At 46.0% G+C, this 16209-nt stretch overlaps 1 protein-coding gene across 1 annotated transcript; it reads left to right on the top strand.

Moving 5' to 3' along the window:
- Positions 1–419: 419 nt before the first annotated feature.
- On the top strand, positions 420–14531 carry LOC129374850 (calpain-A-like). Its single transcript, XM_055053509.1, is given in 23 exon segments — positions 420–591; positions 1780–2086; positions 2164–2233; positions 2302–2420; positions 3863–3996; positions 4071–4245; positions 4966–5040; positions 5112–5197; positions 5303–5377; positions 5465–5554; positions 5556–5623; positions 7177–7233; positions 7236–7321; positions 11257–11268; positions 11354–11562; positions 11679–11718; positions 11799–11867; positions 12532–12589; positions 13078–13139; positions 13580–13648; positions 13737–13815; positions 14021–14277; positions 14346–14531. Coding segments are annotated over 21 exon segments (2010 nt in total). The 5' UTR covers positions 420–591; positions 1780–1849; the 3' UTR covers positions 14161–14277; positions 14346–14531.
- Positions 14532–16209: the final 1678 nt, after the last annotated feature.

Below are 16209 nucleotides of genomic sequence, written 5' to 3'. Positions count from 1 at the left end.
ATTTTCAAATGAATAAATGATTTATACACTCTTAAGACTATAATTTAATTAAAAACCTACTGATTACATGAATTTTAATCAAATCATGATCACTATATCTAAGAAAAATGTCCTACTGATTAAGTTATGTATTGATTAAACCATGAATCTAAAACTTAAGGTTTGTGGTCCAATAAGCCGATTTCAGAGAGGAGGCTGGAAGAAAACTCAGAGCTGTTTGTGGTTCCCCGTCAGAGCAAAACAGATTCCTGTTTGCTTCTGCAGCTTTATGGAAACTGAACAGACACCAGGAGAAGTGAAGCCACAGACTTTATGAAACAACGGCTGAATGTTCACCAAACTCAGCAGGGCGGCCAAGTGTTTCTGTAAGGAAACGGGTCAGGTTGCTGTTTTTATCAGGGTCATTTCTCTGCTGCTCCAACTGCTTTGATCATTCGGGTAATTATTGACAGGTGAGCTGCTGCTAACCTGCCATAAAGTCATAATGCAGCAGCAGGTTGACCTGTTGGCTCAGACAGGAAGCCGCAGTCAGCTCCAGGTGCGGCTCACATCGATTCTCTGTTGCTTCACACCTGAAGTCTGGGCCTCAAGGTAAGCTCGAACTCTTAGCTCCGGTTCTCAGTGCAGGACAAACAGCAACGGCTAGTGGCTAGCGAATAGCGGCTAGCGAATAGCGGTTAGCGACTAGCGAATAGCGGCTAGCGAATAGCGGCTAGCGAATAGCGGCTAGCGACTAGCGGGGCTAGCGGCAGGATTCTTATTTACATGTTTAGTTTCATCTGAGGATCTGACGCTGTGACATACTGAGACTTCTGGATTATTTCTGTGTTCCCGTAAGAACCACATAGTAGACAGGTACAGGAGGCGCTGGGCATGATGGGTAAACCCCTTAATAAGCTCACCAATCAGAGCGTTTGTCTCACTGATTGGTGAGTTTCATGTAAACTCAGCTGTTCAATCATTGTCTGTAGTTCCTTCACATGGTGTGGAAATGCTTTTATTTCCTCTTTGAACCATTCCTGAGATCTAGTTTTGGTTTTCTATGCTTCGTACTTTCCTTGTATTTCAGGCTTGGACTTTTCTTGACCCGATTTTAGGAGTTTCTGTTGACGATTCTTCTGCTTGAGGCCAAAGATCAAACACAGGATGTGTAAGAAATGAGACGCTCCTCATTGCGCCCGCTGATCCAATCACAGGATCCAACCTATTGGCCTAGTTAAATCCTGTTTCTTCTGTTTTTGACCAGACAGTAGGTCAATGCTAAAAATGCTAACTGTGCAGAATGCTGCATCCAGGTACATTAATGGGAAGACATTCCAGCAGCTGGATACCAGCCATCTTTATGCTAAATGGCTTCTGAAGCAGAAACATCAAGAACCGGACTGGAGAGAACGGACCGGACCGTCAGGTCCAAAGTCCTACTTCAATCCTCCTTACCCAAAGGGAAATTCAGATGATGGGAAACCTTGGATTGTATTTAGGAGTGAAGGTCAGAGTCTGGAGGAAACATGAGGAGCAAAGGAACAAAGTTTCACCTGAAAGGAAAAAGGTTTAGAAAGACGAGAGGATGAAGACCAAATTTCATTTGGGAAATCAACTGGAATGAGGAACTGGACCTACGGTCCCGAATGTCTCCACTGCCGGCTAGTAACTGGTTACTAGTTAACCAGGTTTTAATTAGTAACTAGTTAGTAGTTACTACCAGAAACGGCACATTTTCACAGCTGGTGAACCACTTCTGAGTTTTGCTGTTTTCTTTTACTCTGATTTGCTGTGAAGCTCTTTACACTGAGTCTGGCGACCTTTGACCTGGACGGTCTGTAACGTGCCCAGCCGTCAGCCCGCAGCCATGCCGCCTCCAGGAGCCTGTCTGAACATCATGGAGGCCCGCCACCGCCGGGACGGCTTCGGCCGCGCCTGCAGCCCCGGCCCGCTCTTCGGACAGGACTTCCAGCAGCTGAAGGAGTTCTGTGTCAGCAGGCGGCTGAAGTTCACTGATGACATGTTCCCGCCTGACAGGAAGTCCATCGGACAGGAAGTCCTGAGCCCTTCGGACCTGGCCCGGGTCGTCTGGCTCCGGCCAGCGGTGAGTGGTTTCAGATTAGGTTGATGGGACGCCGCAGGTGTCAGATGGAAATCTGGTTGACTTGTTCCTTCTTGCAGAGAATTGCTCAGAACCCGTCCTTCGTCCTGCGAGGGTTCTCCAGGTTTGACTTTGGTCAAGGAGTTCTGGGTGAGCCCGCCGTTCCTGTTGTTCGCCGTTTCATCAGATTTCCTGGTAACTTGTGTTTCTCTGAGCAGGAAACTGCTGGTTTCTGGCGTCGATCGGCGCGCTGACGTTCCAGGATCAAATCCTCCAGCAAGTCGTCCCTCAGAAACAAGACTTCGATGAGAACTACTGCGGCCTGTTTCATTTCAGGGTAAAACATGTCCGTCTCCTGGCTTGTCCTGCCAGGACTTTGGTGTAAAGTCCCGGAGGGAGTCGCGCTGCCCGTCGGAGACGCTTCTCCGGGTAAAGGGCCGACCCTACGCCTGCCGCAATGTCTCACTTTAGCAGACATGAAAACCGTCCCATGACAGTTTTCATGTCTGGACGTGATGATGGTCTCAAAATGATGATGTCATTTTGAGACCATCGTCAACTGATATAATAATTATGGTGATGATAATTAGTATCAAGTGCTGGAATACCCCCTGTGTATTTAATCCCACCTGTGTCCTTTGTTCCTCGTCTTGTCCTTGTCATCGCTTGTCGAAGTTCATCGTTTCTGTGTCTTACTGTCCACTCGTGAGACCAGGAGCTACCGGTGTGAGCCCTGGCCCAGCCGTGCCGTCTGGCCTCTGGACTAGCGCAGACTTTGTTCTGGATCATCGCCACCATTTTCCCACCTTTATCCTACCTGGGTCCCCAAGCGTCGACCACTGCACCACATTCGTGACATCAAGACCACTTTATTTACATTAAATACTTTAAATGTTGAACATTTTAAATATCCAACATAAATAAACAAAACAACTATAATTAAAATGGATTATGATGATTTCAATATTAATATTTTGGCTTGGACAGGAAAAACAGGCAAAGTGCCAGAATTTTTAAAAATCCTCAGATTTTCATTGATATTTGAGGGAAATGTCTCTTTAATGACTGTTCTCCAAACTGAACTTATTGAGCTCATTTTAATTTCTAACATGATTAATTGCCTTATTGATATGGGGTCAGCTCACTTCTGATGAAGTCTGTGGGTTTTTGGACTCTCTGGTGCCGCCTGCAGATTTCCTAATTCAGTTTCAAACTGGGTTGTAGGTTCAGATGGTTCTGCATTTGGCTGAGTAAATGCAGTAACATGGCAGATACTTGACCCCGGGCTGGTTTCCTGGCGCTGAAGACCGTTGAGGTCGGATTGTTGGGAACCAGAACCGTAACATGGGTTTGGGTTTGTTGTCCAACTGGGTCCAGGTTGGAGTTAAATCTGGAGCCTGGCCTCCTTCTGTAGTTGTTTAGTGCGATCCAGAGGACTGCTGCTGCTAATGAAAGAATCCCACAGGATGACACTGCCACCACCAGGCCTGGAGGGTGGTTTCAGATCTGCTCCCAGGTGTGAAAGACTCCCAGACTTTTCATTGAGATCAAATTGTTCAGTCTTTGTTTCCTCTGAACAGAGGAGCAGCAGATTGTAGCCTGGATTGTTTCTGAACAACCAAACCTGGAAGTGAGGAAATAAAGGGTTCAAACAGAAAGCATTAAGACCTCCGATTGTTCTGACTGTAGTCACCATCATAGGTGTATGTAAACTTCTGATTGCAAACGTGTATTTGGCAGCTATTTCTCTGGGGTAATAAATGTTTTTCCTCTGTTTAGTTCTGGAGATTTGGGAAGTGGATTGACGTGGTGATTGATGACAAGCTGCCAACGATCAATGGCAGCCTGATCTTCGTTCAGTCCAAGAAACAGAACGAGTTCTGGCCCGCCCTGCTGGAGAAAGCATACGCCAAGTACACTCGGACCGCTCGTGTTCAGCAGCTTCCTCTCTGGACTGTGTGCTAACGATCATGCCTTCCTCCATCAGGGTGTGTGGCTCCTACACCGACATGAATGCTGGGACTCCTGCAGAGGCCATGATGGATTTCACTGGAGGCGTCCACATGTGCATCCAGCTGTCGGATCCTCCTCCGGACCTGTGGGGGCTGATGTCCAGAGCTGGGAACTTTGGTGCTCTGCTCAGCTGTAGTACACCACAAGGGGTACGAAGAGATCTGTCCTCCATTTTCTTATGATGTTCACCTGAAAATGTTTCTGACATTTCACTGGTTTCTACACCGTGTCTAGCTGGTGGGACTTCTGTCTGGAAGTTGCCTTCTGGAAAACTCGTCTCTTAGATCAGTCTGTTCTTAGTGAGACAGAAGCGTAGCTGTCAGTCCTTGCTGGTTGGGGCAACAAATCTTGACTGCAGACCTCCATCACACCAAGACCAGGCAATAATGTGTCTGTGTTAGAAGTAAACAATGCAGCAAGTCAAATGTTTGAGACAAAACCCCACTGTGAGAGCCAATGGTTCATAACCCTAACCTATTATCAGGGTTAGCTGCATTTGTCCGATGTTGACCCTACGTGAAGGTCTGTGTGCAGCATTAAACCAGCATATCGAATCTTTTCTCAGCTCTTTCTCTGAGCTGATCGCTGTTCTGTTGAAAAACTCAAACTGATCCAGATCTTAATGTCCTTCAAACAGTTCAGTAGAGGCTTCAGTAACTGGTTGTGACTTTTAAAGGAAAATAAAGCTGAACTTCAGTGGAACTGAATGTTGTGCTTTGGATGGATCAATGTTACTGGCAGCATATTGAGGCTTTATTCTAGTTTCTTTATGCAGCCTAATTGCAATAGGCTGCATAAACCACCCATCCATGTTGGATCTGCAGCATCTACTTCTGTCAGAAACACAAATTCCTGTTTTGTATCTGTAGGAGTCGTCCTCGTTGACCTTGTCTTCCAACGGCCTAGTCCAGGGCCACGCCTACACTGTGACTGGAGTCGTCCAGGTGAAGGGTCCCACCAGCAGGCATGGTCATAATAAACATGGCTGTTGTTGACAGTGTGTGTTGCTGGTCAGATGATGAGCAGAGGGAAGCCAGTGAAGATGCTGCGTCTGTGGAACCCCTGGGGAAAAGGAGAGTGGAACGGAGCCTGGAGCGACCGGTGAAGAAGCTCAACTCTGATTCATGATAAATGCAGCTGAAGATGTTCATTCATCTGATGTTAAATAATGCTGCAAACAGGTAACAATAGCTGCTGTCTCTACAGCTCATCTCTGTGGCAAACCGTGAGCTCCCAAGATCGAGAGAAATGCCTTTCGGTGGTCGACGACGGAGAGTTTTGGTGAGTGAACTCGGTTAAATTAGTCATCCAGACGTCTTGTTTCATTTCCCTCTGAAAGCTTAAAGTTGACATCATTAATCATGACAGGATGACGCTGGAGGACTTCTCCAAGTTCTTCACAGATCTTGACATCTGTGGTCTGACCCCAAACTTCCTGGACGAAGACCCGTCCTCCCAGGACGACGTCTGTGGCGGAGGGCCGGTGGGTGGCGGGAACAACGGCTGGAGGCTGCATGAATTACAAAGGTAATCTATCACAACTACTGCAGAAAATACCAAAATGCTTTAAACAATGTAAGTAATCGTTCCTGTAAATCCAACAGAGGAAAGGCTGAAAGGCTCTGTGTGAATAAAACTAAAACTGTTTGGAGGTTTTAAATCAAATCAATCAAATTTTATTTGTATAGCACATTTCAGCAGCAAGGCATTTCAAAGTGCTTTACATCATGAACACAAAAACACAAAGTCAAATAATAGACAATACATTGTTACATATTACATTTCAAATCAAATTCTAAACAGGTGTGTGTTTAGTTGAGATTTAAAGGAAGTCAGGGTTTCTGCTGTTTTACAGTTTTCTGGAAGTTTGTTCCAAAGTTTTGGTGCATAGATGCTGAAAGCTGCTTCTCCTCTCTTGGTTCTGGTTCTGGGGATGCAGAGCAGAACCAGAACCAGAACCTGAGAGTCGGGAAGGTTGATACAACAACAGCAGATCTTTGATGTATTGTGGTGCTAAACCGTTCAGTGATTTATAAACTAACAACATGATTTTAAAATCTATTCTTTGAGCTACAGGGAGCCAGTGGAGGGACTTTAAAACTGCTGTTATGTCTCTATCTTCCTGGTTCTAGTGAGAACAGGAGCAGCAGCTTCTGGATCAGCTGCAGCTGGAGGATTGATTTGTTGGACAGGCCTGTGAAGACGCTGTTACAATAATCAATGCGACTAAAGATAAACACATGGATGAGTTTCTCTAGATCTGGCTGAGACATTAGTCCTCTAATCCTGGAGATGTTCTTCAGGTGATAGAAGGCTGACTTTGTAACTGTCTTTATGTGGCTCGCAAGGTTCAGGTCAGAGTTCATCACTTACAGTCAAATATGTGAATTAAAAGCAACTGCTTAAAATAAAAGTAAAGATAGATATGTAGGAGGAAGCAGCTACTTTTCTGTTACATAATCCAGGCAAGTGAGAGTTTGCTCCTCTTCTTTTGAAAGTGGTCAGTTGATGGGAAGATGGAAGGATCTAAATCAGGACGAAGACCTCAGGCGGATGGAGGATCGGGGTCTCTGCTCTGAAGGCAGCTGGACAATCTGAACTGTAGGGACTGAAAACCTGCATAAGGAGCAGCAGGAGTCCAACAGAAAGGTCGAAGTCTGACTTTTCAGTTTTAATGATTAATGATCAAAACTCAAACATGAAAGTCTTGTTTCTGATAAGAGCAGGTAGAAGTTTGTGACACATTGTTTCAACATCAGAAAACAGAAAGTCAATAAAAACTGCAGCTTTCCTGAAACTGATCCACTTTACCAGGGAGACAAACATGAAGACAAAACACGTTAAATGATGTCAGACCTTTATGACCGAGACTGTCTCGCTGCAAAGAACAGCACGAAGAAGGTTTCCCTGAACTCGGGCTGATGGAGTGCTGCGCACCATGGCAAAGCTCTGAACCCTGAACCGACCCCAGCACGACGCAAGGCAGAGAATCTGACAGACTTCATCTCTCTAACCAGTTCATGCAGCCTCTTGACCTTAGCTGTCTGTTCCTTGCTGAGAATCCTGTCCTGTGTCTGCAGACAGCTTCTGGACCAATCCACAGTACCGAGTCGAGCTGTGTGGTGAGAAGGCTGAGAAAACATTCTGGTGTCTCTGATGCAAAAACCTGATAAGAGGAACCGACACCTGGTCCAGAACCTCCACATCGGCTTCTCCATATTTGAGGTAAAGCTCAGGTTTCATTCTACTGGCTGGGTCAGGCGCTGGGTTTCAGTTAAACAGCAACAGTTTCAACTGTGACGCATGGTGGACGGCTCTGCATCATAGAACCCAGCGTTTATCAGAGCCTAGTTGAGGAACATGTCACACAGTAAATACCAAGTCAGTTTTTCTCCACATGGAGGTCAGAGAGACTGAATCCTGCTGCACACAGGAAGCATTTCCTCCGGCTTTTCTTAAACATAAAGGTCGATTCACACCCAGAAGCTCTGCTGGTTCCTCAAGGCACTGAGATGGTAACCTGCAAGTTTCCTGCTGGTGGACCCCAGTAGGCAGGAAATCTGTAATGCATTAATCTGCTGTTCAATTCATACCCCACAGCTACCCAGTAGTCTAATTATTACCCTGTAGTTCTCCTAAAATCATCATTACAGCATCACGATGATCATCAAGGCTGTCTGGAGGGGAAAAGTGTCAAACTCTTGCTGGTGAACCAGGTTTCAGCACCATGCTGGGAAACGTTCAGGATGCCGGGAGCCCTTTAGGGCACCATGTCATCGTGTAGATGGTGTTGTAGTCAAGACCGGTACCCGGCTACATGACCCAATGAAATGTGAAATATGATCAAAATTTCTTCTCAAATTGATCTGAAAGGTTTATTTTCCATAAAAACACCTAAAAAATTAAACACTTGGAGCTGAAATCAATTTAAGCAGTATCATTATCAGTTCAAACTCATCTTCATTCTGCATCGCTTCCACCTCCCAAAAAGACAGCGCCCTGGGCGGTTGCCCATATCGCCCATGTCAGAAACCACCACTGTCTGCACCATTAATCGGAGCAATTAACGCAATTCCCCGACGGTACCCAACACTCATCTATGAACGCTGTGCAAGGCGCAACAAGCAGGACGGAACCAAGCACAAGGCGACTGACGGTCTCTGAGCTGCTGCATGAAGCTCAGCAGCTCAGAGCTGTAACATGTGGCACATGGCAGGAGACAAACAGTCAGAGAGCAAAGCGCATGCTCTGCTGCTCTTAAGTTCTTGGGTTTTATTTATTTACTAATATCAATGTAATAATTAAATAAAATAATTAGAGCCTTACAGGAAACAAAGGACGGCTCTCAGTGAGGCGCCAGTCCTGTCGTTCTTAGGAAAGACTCGTTTAGTAAAATCAGATCGTTCATGAACGTAACATCACTGTCTTGCAGACTTTGGCCACAGCGTTGTCCCATACATGCAACAACAAATTAACTGGACTGTATGCTGACAATTTAGTGATAATTTTACAGTTGTGGTTTTGACCGATCTTGAAATAAAGTCCTCAACGCACGAGAGCATCAAAAAGTGGTCTGAGACTAAGACCGGTCTCCAGTTCTACAACACTACAGGTAGATAACCTAAACACCCTGAACACCCTAACACCCTGAACACACTCAACACCCTGAACACACTCAACACCCTGAACACCCTGAACACACTCAACACCTGAACACCCTGAACACCCTGAACACCCTAAACACCCTGAACACCCTAAACACCCTAAACACCCTGAACACCCTAAACACCCTGAACACACTCAACACCCTGAACACCCTAAACACCCTGAACACCCTAAACACCCTGAACACCCTAAACAACCTGAACACCCTAAACACCCTGAACACACTCAACACCCTGAACACCCTCAACACCCTGAACACCCTAAACACCCTGAACACCCTAAACACCCTGAACACCCTAAACACCCTGAACACCCTGAACACGCTCAACACCCTGAACACCCTAAACACGCTCAACACCCTGAACACCCTGAACACACTCAACACCCTGAACACCCTAAACACCCTGAACACCCTAAACACCCTGAACACCCTAAACACCCTGAACACCCTAAACACCCTGAACACCCTAAACACCCTGAACACACTCAACACCCTGAACACTCAACACCCTGAACACCCTGAACACACTCAACACCCTGAACACCCTGAACACACTCAACACCCTGAACATCCTGAACACCCTGAACACCCTAAACACCCTGAACACCCTAAACACCCTAAACACCCTGAACACCCTAAACACCCTGAACACACTCAACACCCTGAACACCCTAAACACCCTGAACACCCTAAACACCCTGAACACCCTGAACACCCTAAACACCCTGAACACACTCAACACCCTGAACACCCTAAACACCCTCAACACCCTGAACACCCTAAACACCCTGAACACCCTAAACACCCTGAACACCCTAAACACCCTGAACACCCTGAACACGCTCAACACCCTGAACACCCTAAACACGCTCAACACCCTGAACACCCTAAACACCCTGAACACCCTGAACACACTCAACACCCTGAACACCCTAAACACCCTAAACACCCTGAACACCCTAAACACCCTGAACACCCTAAACACCCTGAACACCCTAAACACCCTGAACACCCTAAACACCCTGAACACACTCAACACCCTGAACACACTCAACACACTCAACACCCTGAACACCCTGAACACACTCAACACCCTGAACATCCTGAACCCTGAACACCCTAAACACCCTGAACACCCTAAACACCCTAAACACCCTGAACACCCTAAACACCCTGAACACACTCAACACCCTGAACACCCTAAACACCCTGAACACCCTAAACACCCTGAACACCCTAAACAACCTGAACACCCTAAACACCCTGAACACACTCAACACCCTGAACACCCTAAACACCCTCAACACCCTGAACACCCTAAACACCCTGAACACCCTAAACACCCTGAACACCCTAAACACTGAACACGCTCAACACCCTGAACCCTAAACACGCTCAACACCCTGAACACCCTGAACACCCTAAACACCCTGAACACCCTAAACACCCTGAAAACCCTAAACACCCTGAACACGCTCAACACCCTGAACACCCTAAACACCCTGAACACCCTAAACACCCTGAAAACCCTAAACACCCTGAACACGCTCAACATCCTGAACACGCTCAACACCCTGAACACGCTCAACACCCTGAACACGCTCAACACCCTGAACACCCTGAACACCCTGAACACACTCAACACCCTGAACACCCTGAACACGCTCAACACCCTAAACACCCTGAACACACTCAACACCCTGAACACCCTGAACACGCTCAACACCCTGAACACCCTAAACACCCTGAACACACTCAACACCCTGAACACCCTAAACACGCTCAACACCCTGAACACACTCAACACCCTGAACACGCTCAACAACCTGAACACCCTAAACACCCTGAACACGCTCAACACCCTGAACACGCTCAACACCCTGAACACGCTCAACACCCTGAACACGCTCAACACCCTGAACACGCTCAACACCCTGAACACCCTAAACACGCTCAACACCCTGAACACGCTCAACACCCTGAACACCCTAAACAACCTGAACACCCTAAACACCCTGAACACCCTGAACACACTCAACACCCTGAACACCCTGAACACGCTCAACACCCTAAACACCCTGAACACACTCAACACCCTGAACACCCTGAACACGCTCAACACCCTGAACACCCTAACACCCTGAACACACTCAACACCCTGAACACCCTAAACACGCTCAACACCCTGAACACACTCAACACCCTGAACACGCTCAACAACCTGAACACCCTAAACACCCTGAACACACTCAACACCCTGAACACCCTGAACACGCTCAACACCCTGAACACCCTAAACACCCTAAACACCCTGAACACACTCAACACCCTGAACACCCTAAACACGTCACCAAAGCTACCTATGAGTAAATAACAGCTCAGCATCCCATAAATATACAGGAGACAACATGCTTTTGGCTCCCTGCAGGTAAACAGAAGGTTGTTTCTTTCATTTCTAAATATAAGCTGATCTCTTCATCTGATTTCCTTGCAGGTGAAAGAACAGGTAAGACGTATTTTTACAGTTCGAACATTCATTTCATATTTAATAAATCAGCGTTGGAGACCTGAGACGTTCTGTGGTGCCACAGCATCGGGCACACAGGGGGAAATTCCCAGCCTCGTTCTTCAGCTCTCAACAACCCGTCGCCCAAACGAAGACCTTCATGAACGCTCGGGAAGTGATGGAGCTGCTGACACTGAAACCTGGAGACTACATGATTGTCCCGTCCACCTTCCATCCCAACGAGACGTCGTCCTTCCTCCTGACCATCCTGTCCAAGGGCGAGACACGCTGCCAGTACGTCTCTGCATCATCAACATGGTCGTCGTGTTCTACATCTGTTATGGATGGATGCTCAGCTCCTATTCTGGAATAAGGAGTGTTTGTTTGTGTGTGAATGTTTTTGTTCACAGTGAGAACTCTGGTGAGCGCTCTCCAGAACCGGTTCCAGAGGTATCAGATCACATCACCACAGATGGTGTCTGGCTGACAAGGCACTGACTGAATTCAAACATGGCCGATGTGTTTTTCAGGCGATGAAGGTGAAGAACAGACAGGAGGATGAAAATAAGAACGCTTTCTTCCGTCAACATTCAGACAAGGTACATTTCCTGATTTATCAACATTTATTTAGACTAACGCCAGAACTTTAGTGCTTTAAATGAATTAATTAATTACAGGGCTTTTATACAAGTTAAATATTTCAACATAACATTAAAGGCCGCAATGGACAACATAACTGCTCCTCTCGGCCCTCTGAGGTTAATTTCTGCTTCTAACATTCTGATTAGACGCTGGAGACAAAACTCCCCCTTCAAATTGGGCTGAAGAAGTTAGCCAATCAGCAAAGCTTTTAGAATTGAGATGCTAAAATAGCATCTCGATGCTAAACATGTAGAAGCTAAAGGAAATGTCAGCGTCCACAGTCCACATTTCTAGAGAAGCTCCATAAATGATCTCGACTTTCTGAAACTCTGGAAAGATGAACTTTGCTCCAAGGTTGAAGAACCTGAAGATTGAAAACTATAAATGTTTTTTTTTTCAATAATGTATGTGCTAAAGGGGTTTTGAGTTGAAAATGTTGATATGATTAATTACAGACCCTGCAATTAACTCAAACAATTTAATGAGTCCCACCACTACTTTCATCCAGAACCACAAAACAATTCTGAGTTTTTATAGAGATCAGAAACAAAACGGAGGAGAGACGGATTGCAGACATGCAGACATTGCAAACATCAGCTGAGTATCGTTTGTTTCCTGCAGTATGAAGAGATGGATGCAGAGCAGCTCCAGAGAATCCTAAACGAGAACCTTCTGAAAGGTCCAGACTGCAAAATCCTTCAGTGATCAATAGGATGTGCTATCAGGCTAACTGTTGCTGCTGGCTGTTTGCTGCTACCTGTTGCTGCTAGCTCTTGCTGCTAACTGTTGCTGCTAGCTATTACTGCTAGCTGTCGCTGCTACTATTGCTGCTAGCTGTTGCTGCTACCTGTTGCTGCTAGCTATTGCTGCTAGCTGTTGCTGCTAGCTGTCGCTGCTACTATTGCTGCTAGCTGTTGCTGCTACCTGTTGCTGCTAGCTCTTGCTGCTAGCTATGGTTGCTAGCTGTTGCTGCTACCTGTTGCTGCTAGCTATTACTGCTAGCTGTCGCTGCCAGCTATTGTTGCTAATTATCGCTGTTAACGCTGCTAAGTATCAGTGCTAGCTATTTCTGCTAACGCTGCCAACTATAACAGCTATCACTGCCATTGTGTTGTCAGCGATAGCTGCTAGTGCTGCTATGCTAACGCTCTGCGCTTGGATCTGCAGGCGACCTGAAATCTGGAGGTTTCAGCATCGACGCCTGTCGGAGTATGGTCGCTCTCATGGACGTATCCTGCTGCGATGGTCAGAACCGCCCAGCCCGTCCTGGCAGGGTTCTGCTTATCACACAGATAAATGGAGTAGATCTGTAACTCTAGATCTGTAACTCTAGATCTGTAACTCTAGATCTGTAACTTTAGTTTGTGTTCAGTCAGAAAGTTTTGTCACCATTCACACATTGATCTACTGTCTGTTCAGTGATTGGATGGGGTCAAAGGTCACCTGGTGACGCGGTAATATAGAGCTGTGTATCATCTGCGACGTCATGGTAACTAGTCTGATTTGAGTTTTAACCTGAGCTAAAAGATATTAAATAGAAGGGACCCCTGGACTAAGGCGTGGGAAACCCCGTCTGTGGCCAGTTTTGATGAGAACTGGAGCTTTTGCTGCTTTCGGAGGTTTAATGAAGCAGCAGGTCAGACGATTCTTCCTTCACCATCAGTTCAAGACGTCAGTAACTGGCAGACTGAACAGCAGCGAGTTCATCCGACTGTGGAACAAAGTCATCATTTACAAGGTAACAACATCCACTGGCTTTCCAGACGTGTTTCCATGTTCCTGTTCCACAACATACGTTTTTATTGCGTGTCACGTTTGTTTGTCAGGACATTTTCTTTCAAACTGATGTTTCTCGGACTGGAACTCTGTCGCTGACGGAGCTCAGGAACGCACTCACCGCTTCAGGTACTCCAGGTTCTGCAGAACCTCTGGGTCATGTGACCTGACTCTGAGCTGGACCCAATCCTGACCCGGTCCTGACCCAATCCTGTCCCAGTCCTGACCCAATCATGACCCGGTCCTGACCCAATCCTGTCCCAGTCCTGACCCAATCATGACCCAATCCTGACCCGATCCTGTCCCAATCCTGACCTGGTCTGTGTGTTTCCAGGGATGAGAGTCTCTGACGACACGCTGAACCTGATGGCGCTGCGCTACGGCGCCTCCTCTGGTCACATGACACTGGAGAGCTTCATCAGCCTCATCCTGCGTCTGGACTGCATGTTCAGTGAGTCGGCCGGATGCAGCTGACGGTTCTGGTCCAGTTCAAACGGCTAATCCGGATCAAAGGCACTAACATCTCGGTTTCTGTGACAGATCTTCCGGCAGCTGTCTGATGGGAAAACGATGAGCCTGCAGGAGTCAGAGGTGAAGACGTCAGCCTCACTCCCGAGTGGAGCAGAAGGAACCACTAACGCTGCTCTCTCTGTTTGCAGTGGATCTACATTTCCATGTACACATGAGTCTGCAGGAAGAGGCACCCAGGAAGAAGATCGGCTCCCTCTCAGCTCAGACTGAGCCAGAATAATCTACATTCATTAATTTCATGTGCATTTTCTGTAGAAAACATTTCAACTTCACAACCTTACAAGTGATGAAATAAAAACACATTTATAATGTGACTGCATGATGGCTTTAATTTATGTCACAGGTGGTCTCAGGTCTATCCTTCCTTCCATGTTGTCTGACAGGAAGCTCATTCTGAGGATCCCAAAAGATTCCCAGTTTCATGACGTTTCCTCCTGATGGTCCGGTGGACAGTAACCAAAACTTTTCATCCATTTCCAGCTGCTTTTAGCTACCTGTTCCCCTCATGGCCTGTGGGGGCGCTGCACCAAGAACCAGTGAGGGAAACAACACAAAAACCTCTGAAGACACTGAGAGCAACTTCCTGCTTCACCTGATGAAACAAGTCCACCGAGAAAGACCTGCTGCAACAACAGGAAGGGCGGGACGGACCGCTGGCAGTCTCTTACCTTATATGGAAATGGACCGTTGCACTCCGGAAGTGAAGGGGGCGCTATTTCCTATATTATCCATGTCTCCCGTTTTTATTTTCCTTTGAAATCTGTGCTACATTTTCACCTTTAGGAAGGATTTTCACTCTCAGCATGAATTTGATCTTCTCTCTATTATTTACTTAGTGCAGCTCACAGTTTAAACAGATTCTGTAGTTTCCTGTGTTCTTCTAAATCTGCTCCTTCGTCGCATCTTTTGGGGCTTTATACTGCCTCTAGTGGCGTGGGGTGGTAGCACAACTAATATTACATTATTAAATCAGAATAGCACAAAGTCTTTATTGACGATTAATTCTGGTATTACTGGAACTATGAAATATAAATTATCTAATAACACACCATATTTTACATGTACTTAAGGAGGTAGAGCTAATTCAATGACAAACAATACTTTTATACCTTATAAATATCTTTATCAATTATAGTAGGAACAAAAGAAATAAGGAGATATGAAAAACAACATGATCAGCTACAATAAAAATACCATTTACTATGTATAGATAAGAAATTTAATTGAGCAAAAGTCCATAAGTAACAAATTAATTACATTCACAGAAAAATAACATCTGGTTACAACTAGGATTGCTAAACAGATACAAGCTAAGAGTCACTTGTTTTTATGGTGCCATGTTATTCTGAGAGTCTTTTTGTTGGTACAGTCTTATGTATTGGAAAAATAAGATGAATCTATTTAAATCAAGGTGGAAATTTTTCTTCGACTAAACGATAAAATAAAAGTCATTCATAGAATCACAGGAGAACGCCCGCTTTGAGACTCCTAACATCTTCCTCAGCACCAGAGTAACAGCGCCACCAGGTGAAACTCCTCTTTGTGTGACCACAGCAGATGTGAAGACGTCCTTCCAGGAAATCGACCCCCATAAGCTGGAGGCCCCGACAACGTCCCAGGGAGAGTACTGAGGGACTGAGCACATTAACTGTTCCAGTAACACCAGAATTAATAGTAAATAATAAAGACTATTCTGATTTAATAATGTAATGATATTAGTTGTGCTACCACCAAGCAGTATCGACAAAAAGCTCAACATGACTTCACAGCCGTGGAGCGTTCCTTTTCTGTGGATGATGCTGTGTATCTTTGCAACACGGGGGGAGGATTTCACAAGTGGACACCTGGACAGGTTGTAAGACAAACTGGCCCAGTTTGACTCGAACACTGTGCACAGACGATATGGGGATCAGCTTCGTACCCAAGCTGTAGCTGAACCAAATATAGAGGAACCTGAACCATCGACACAAGAGCAAAGTGACATAAATGTTA

The sequence above is a fragment of the Poeciliopsis prolifica genome, unplaced genomic scaffold, assembly GCF_027474105.1.
Source record: "Poeciliopsis prolifica strain line A6 unplaced genomic scaffold, Auburn_PproV2 SCAFFOLD037, whole genome shotgun sequence".
In the NCBI taxonomy this organism is placed as follows: domain Eukaryota; kingdom Metazoa; phylum Chordata; class Actinopteri; order Cyprinodontiformes; family Poeciliidae; genus Poeciliopsis; species Poeciliopsis prolifica.
The sequence above is the reverse complement of the archived record's forward strand: the minus strand, read 5'-3'. Positions and strand labels throughout refer to the sequence as shown.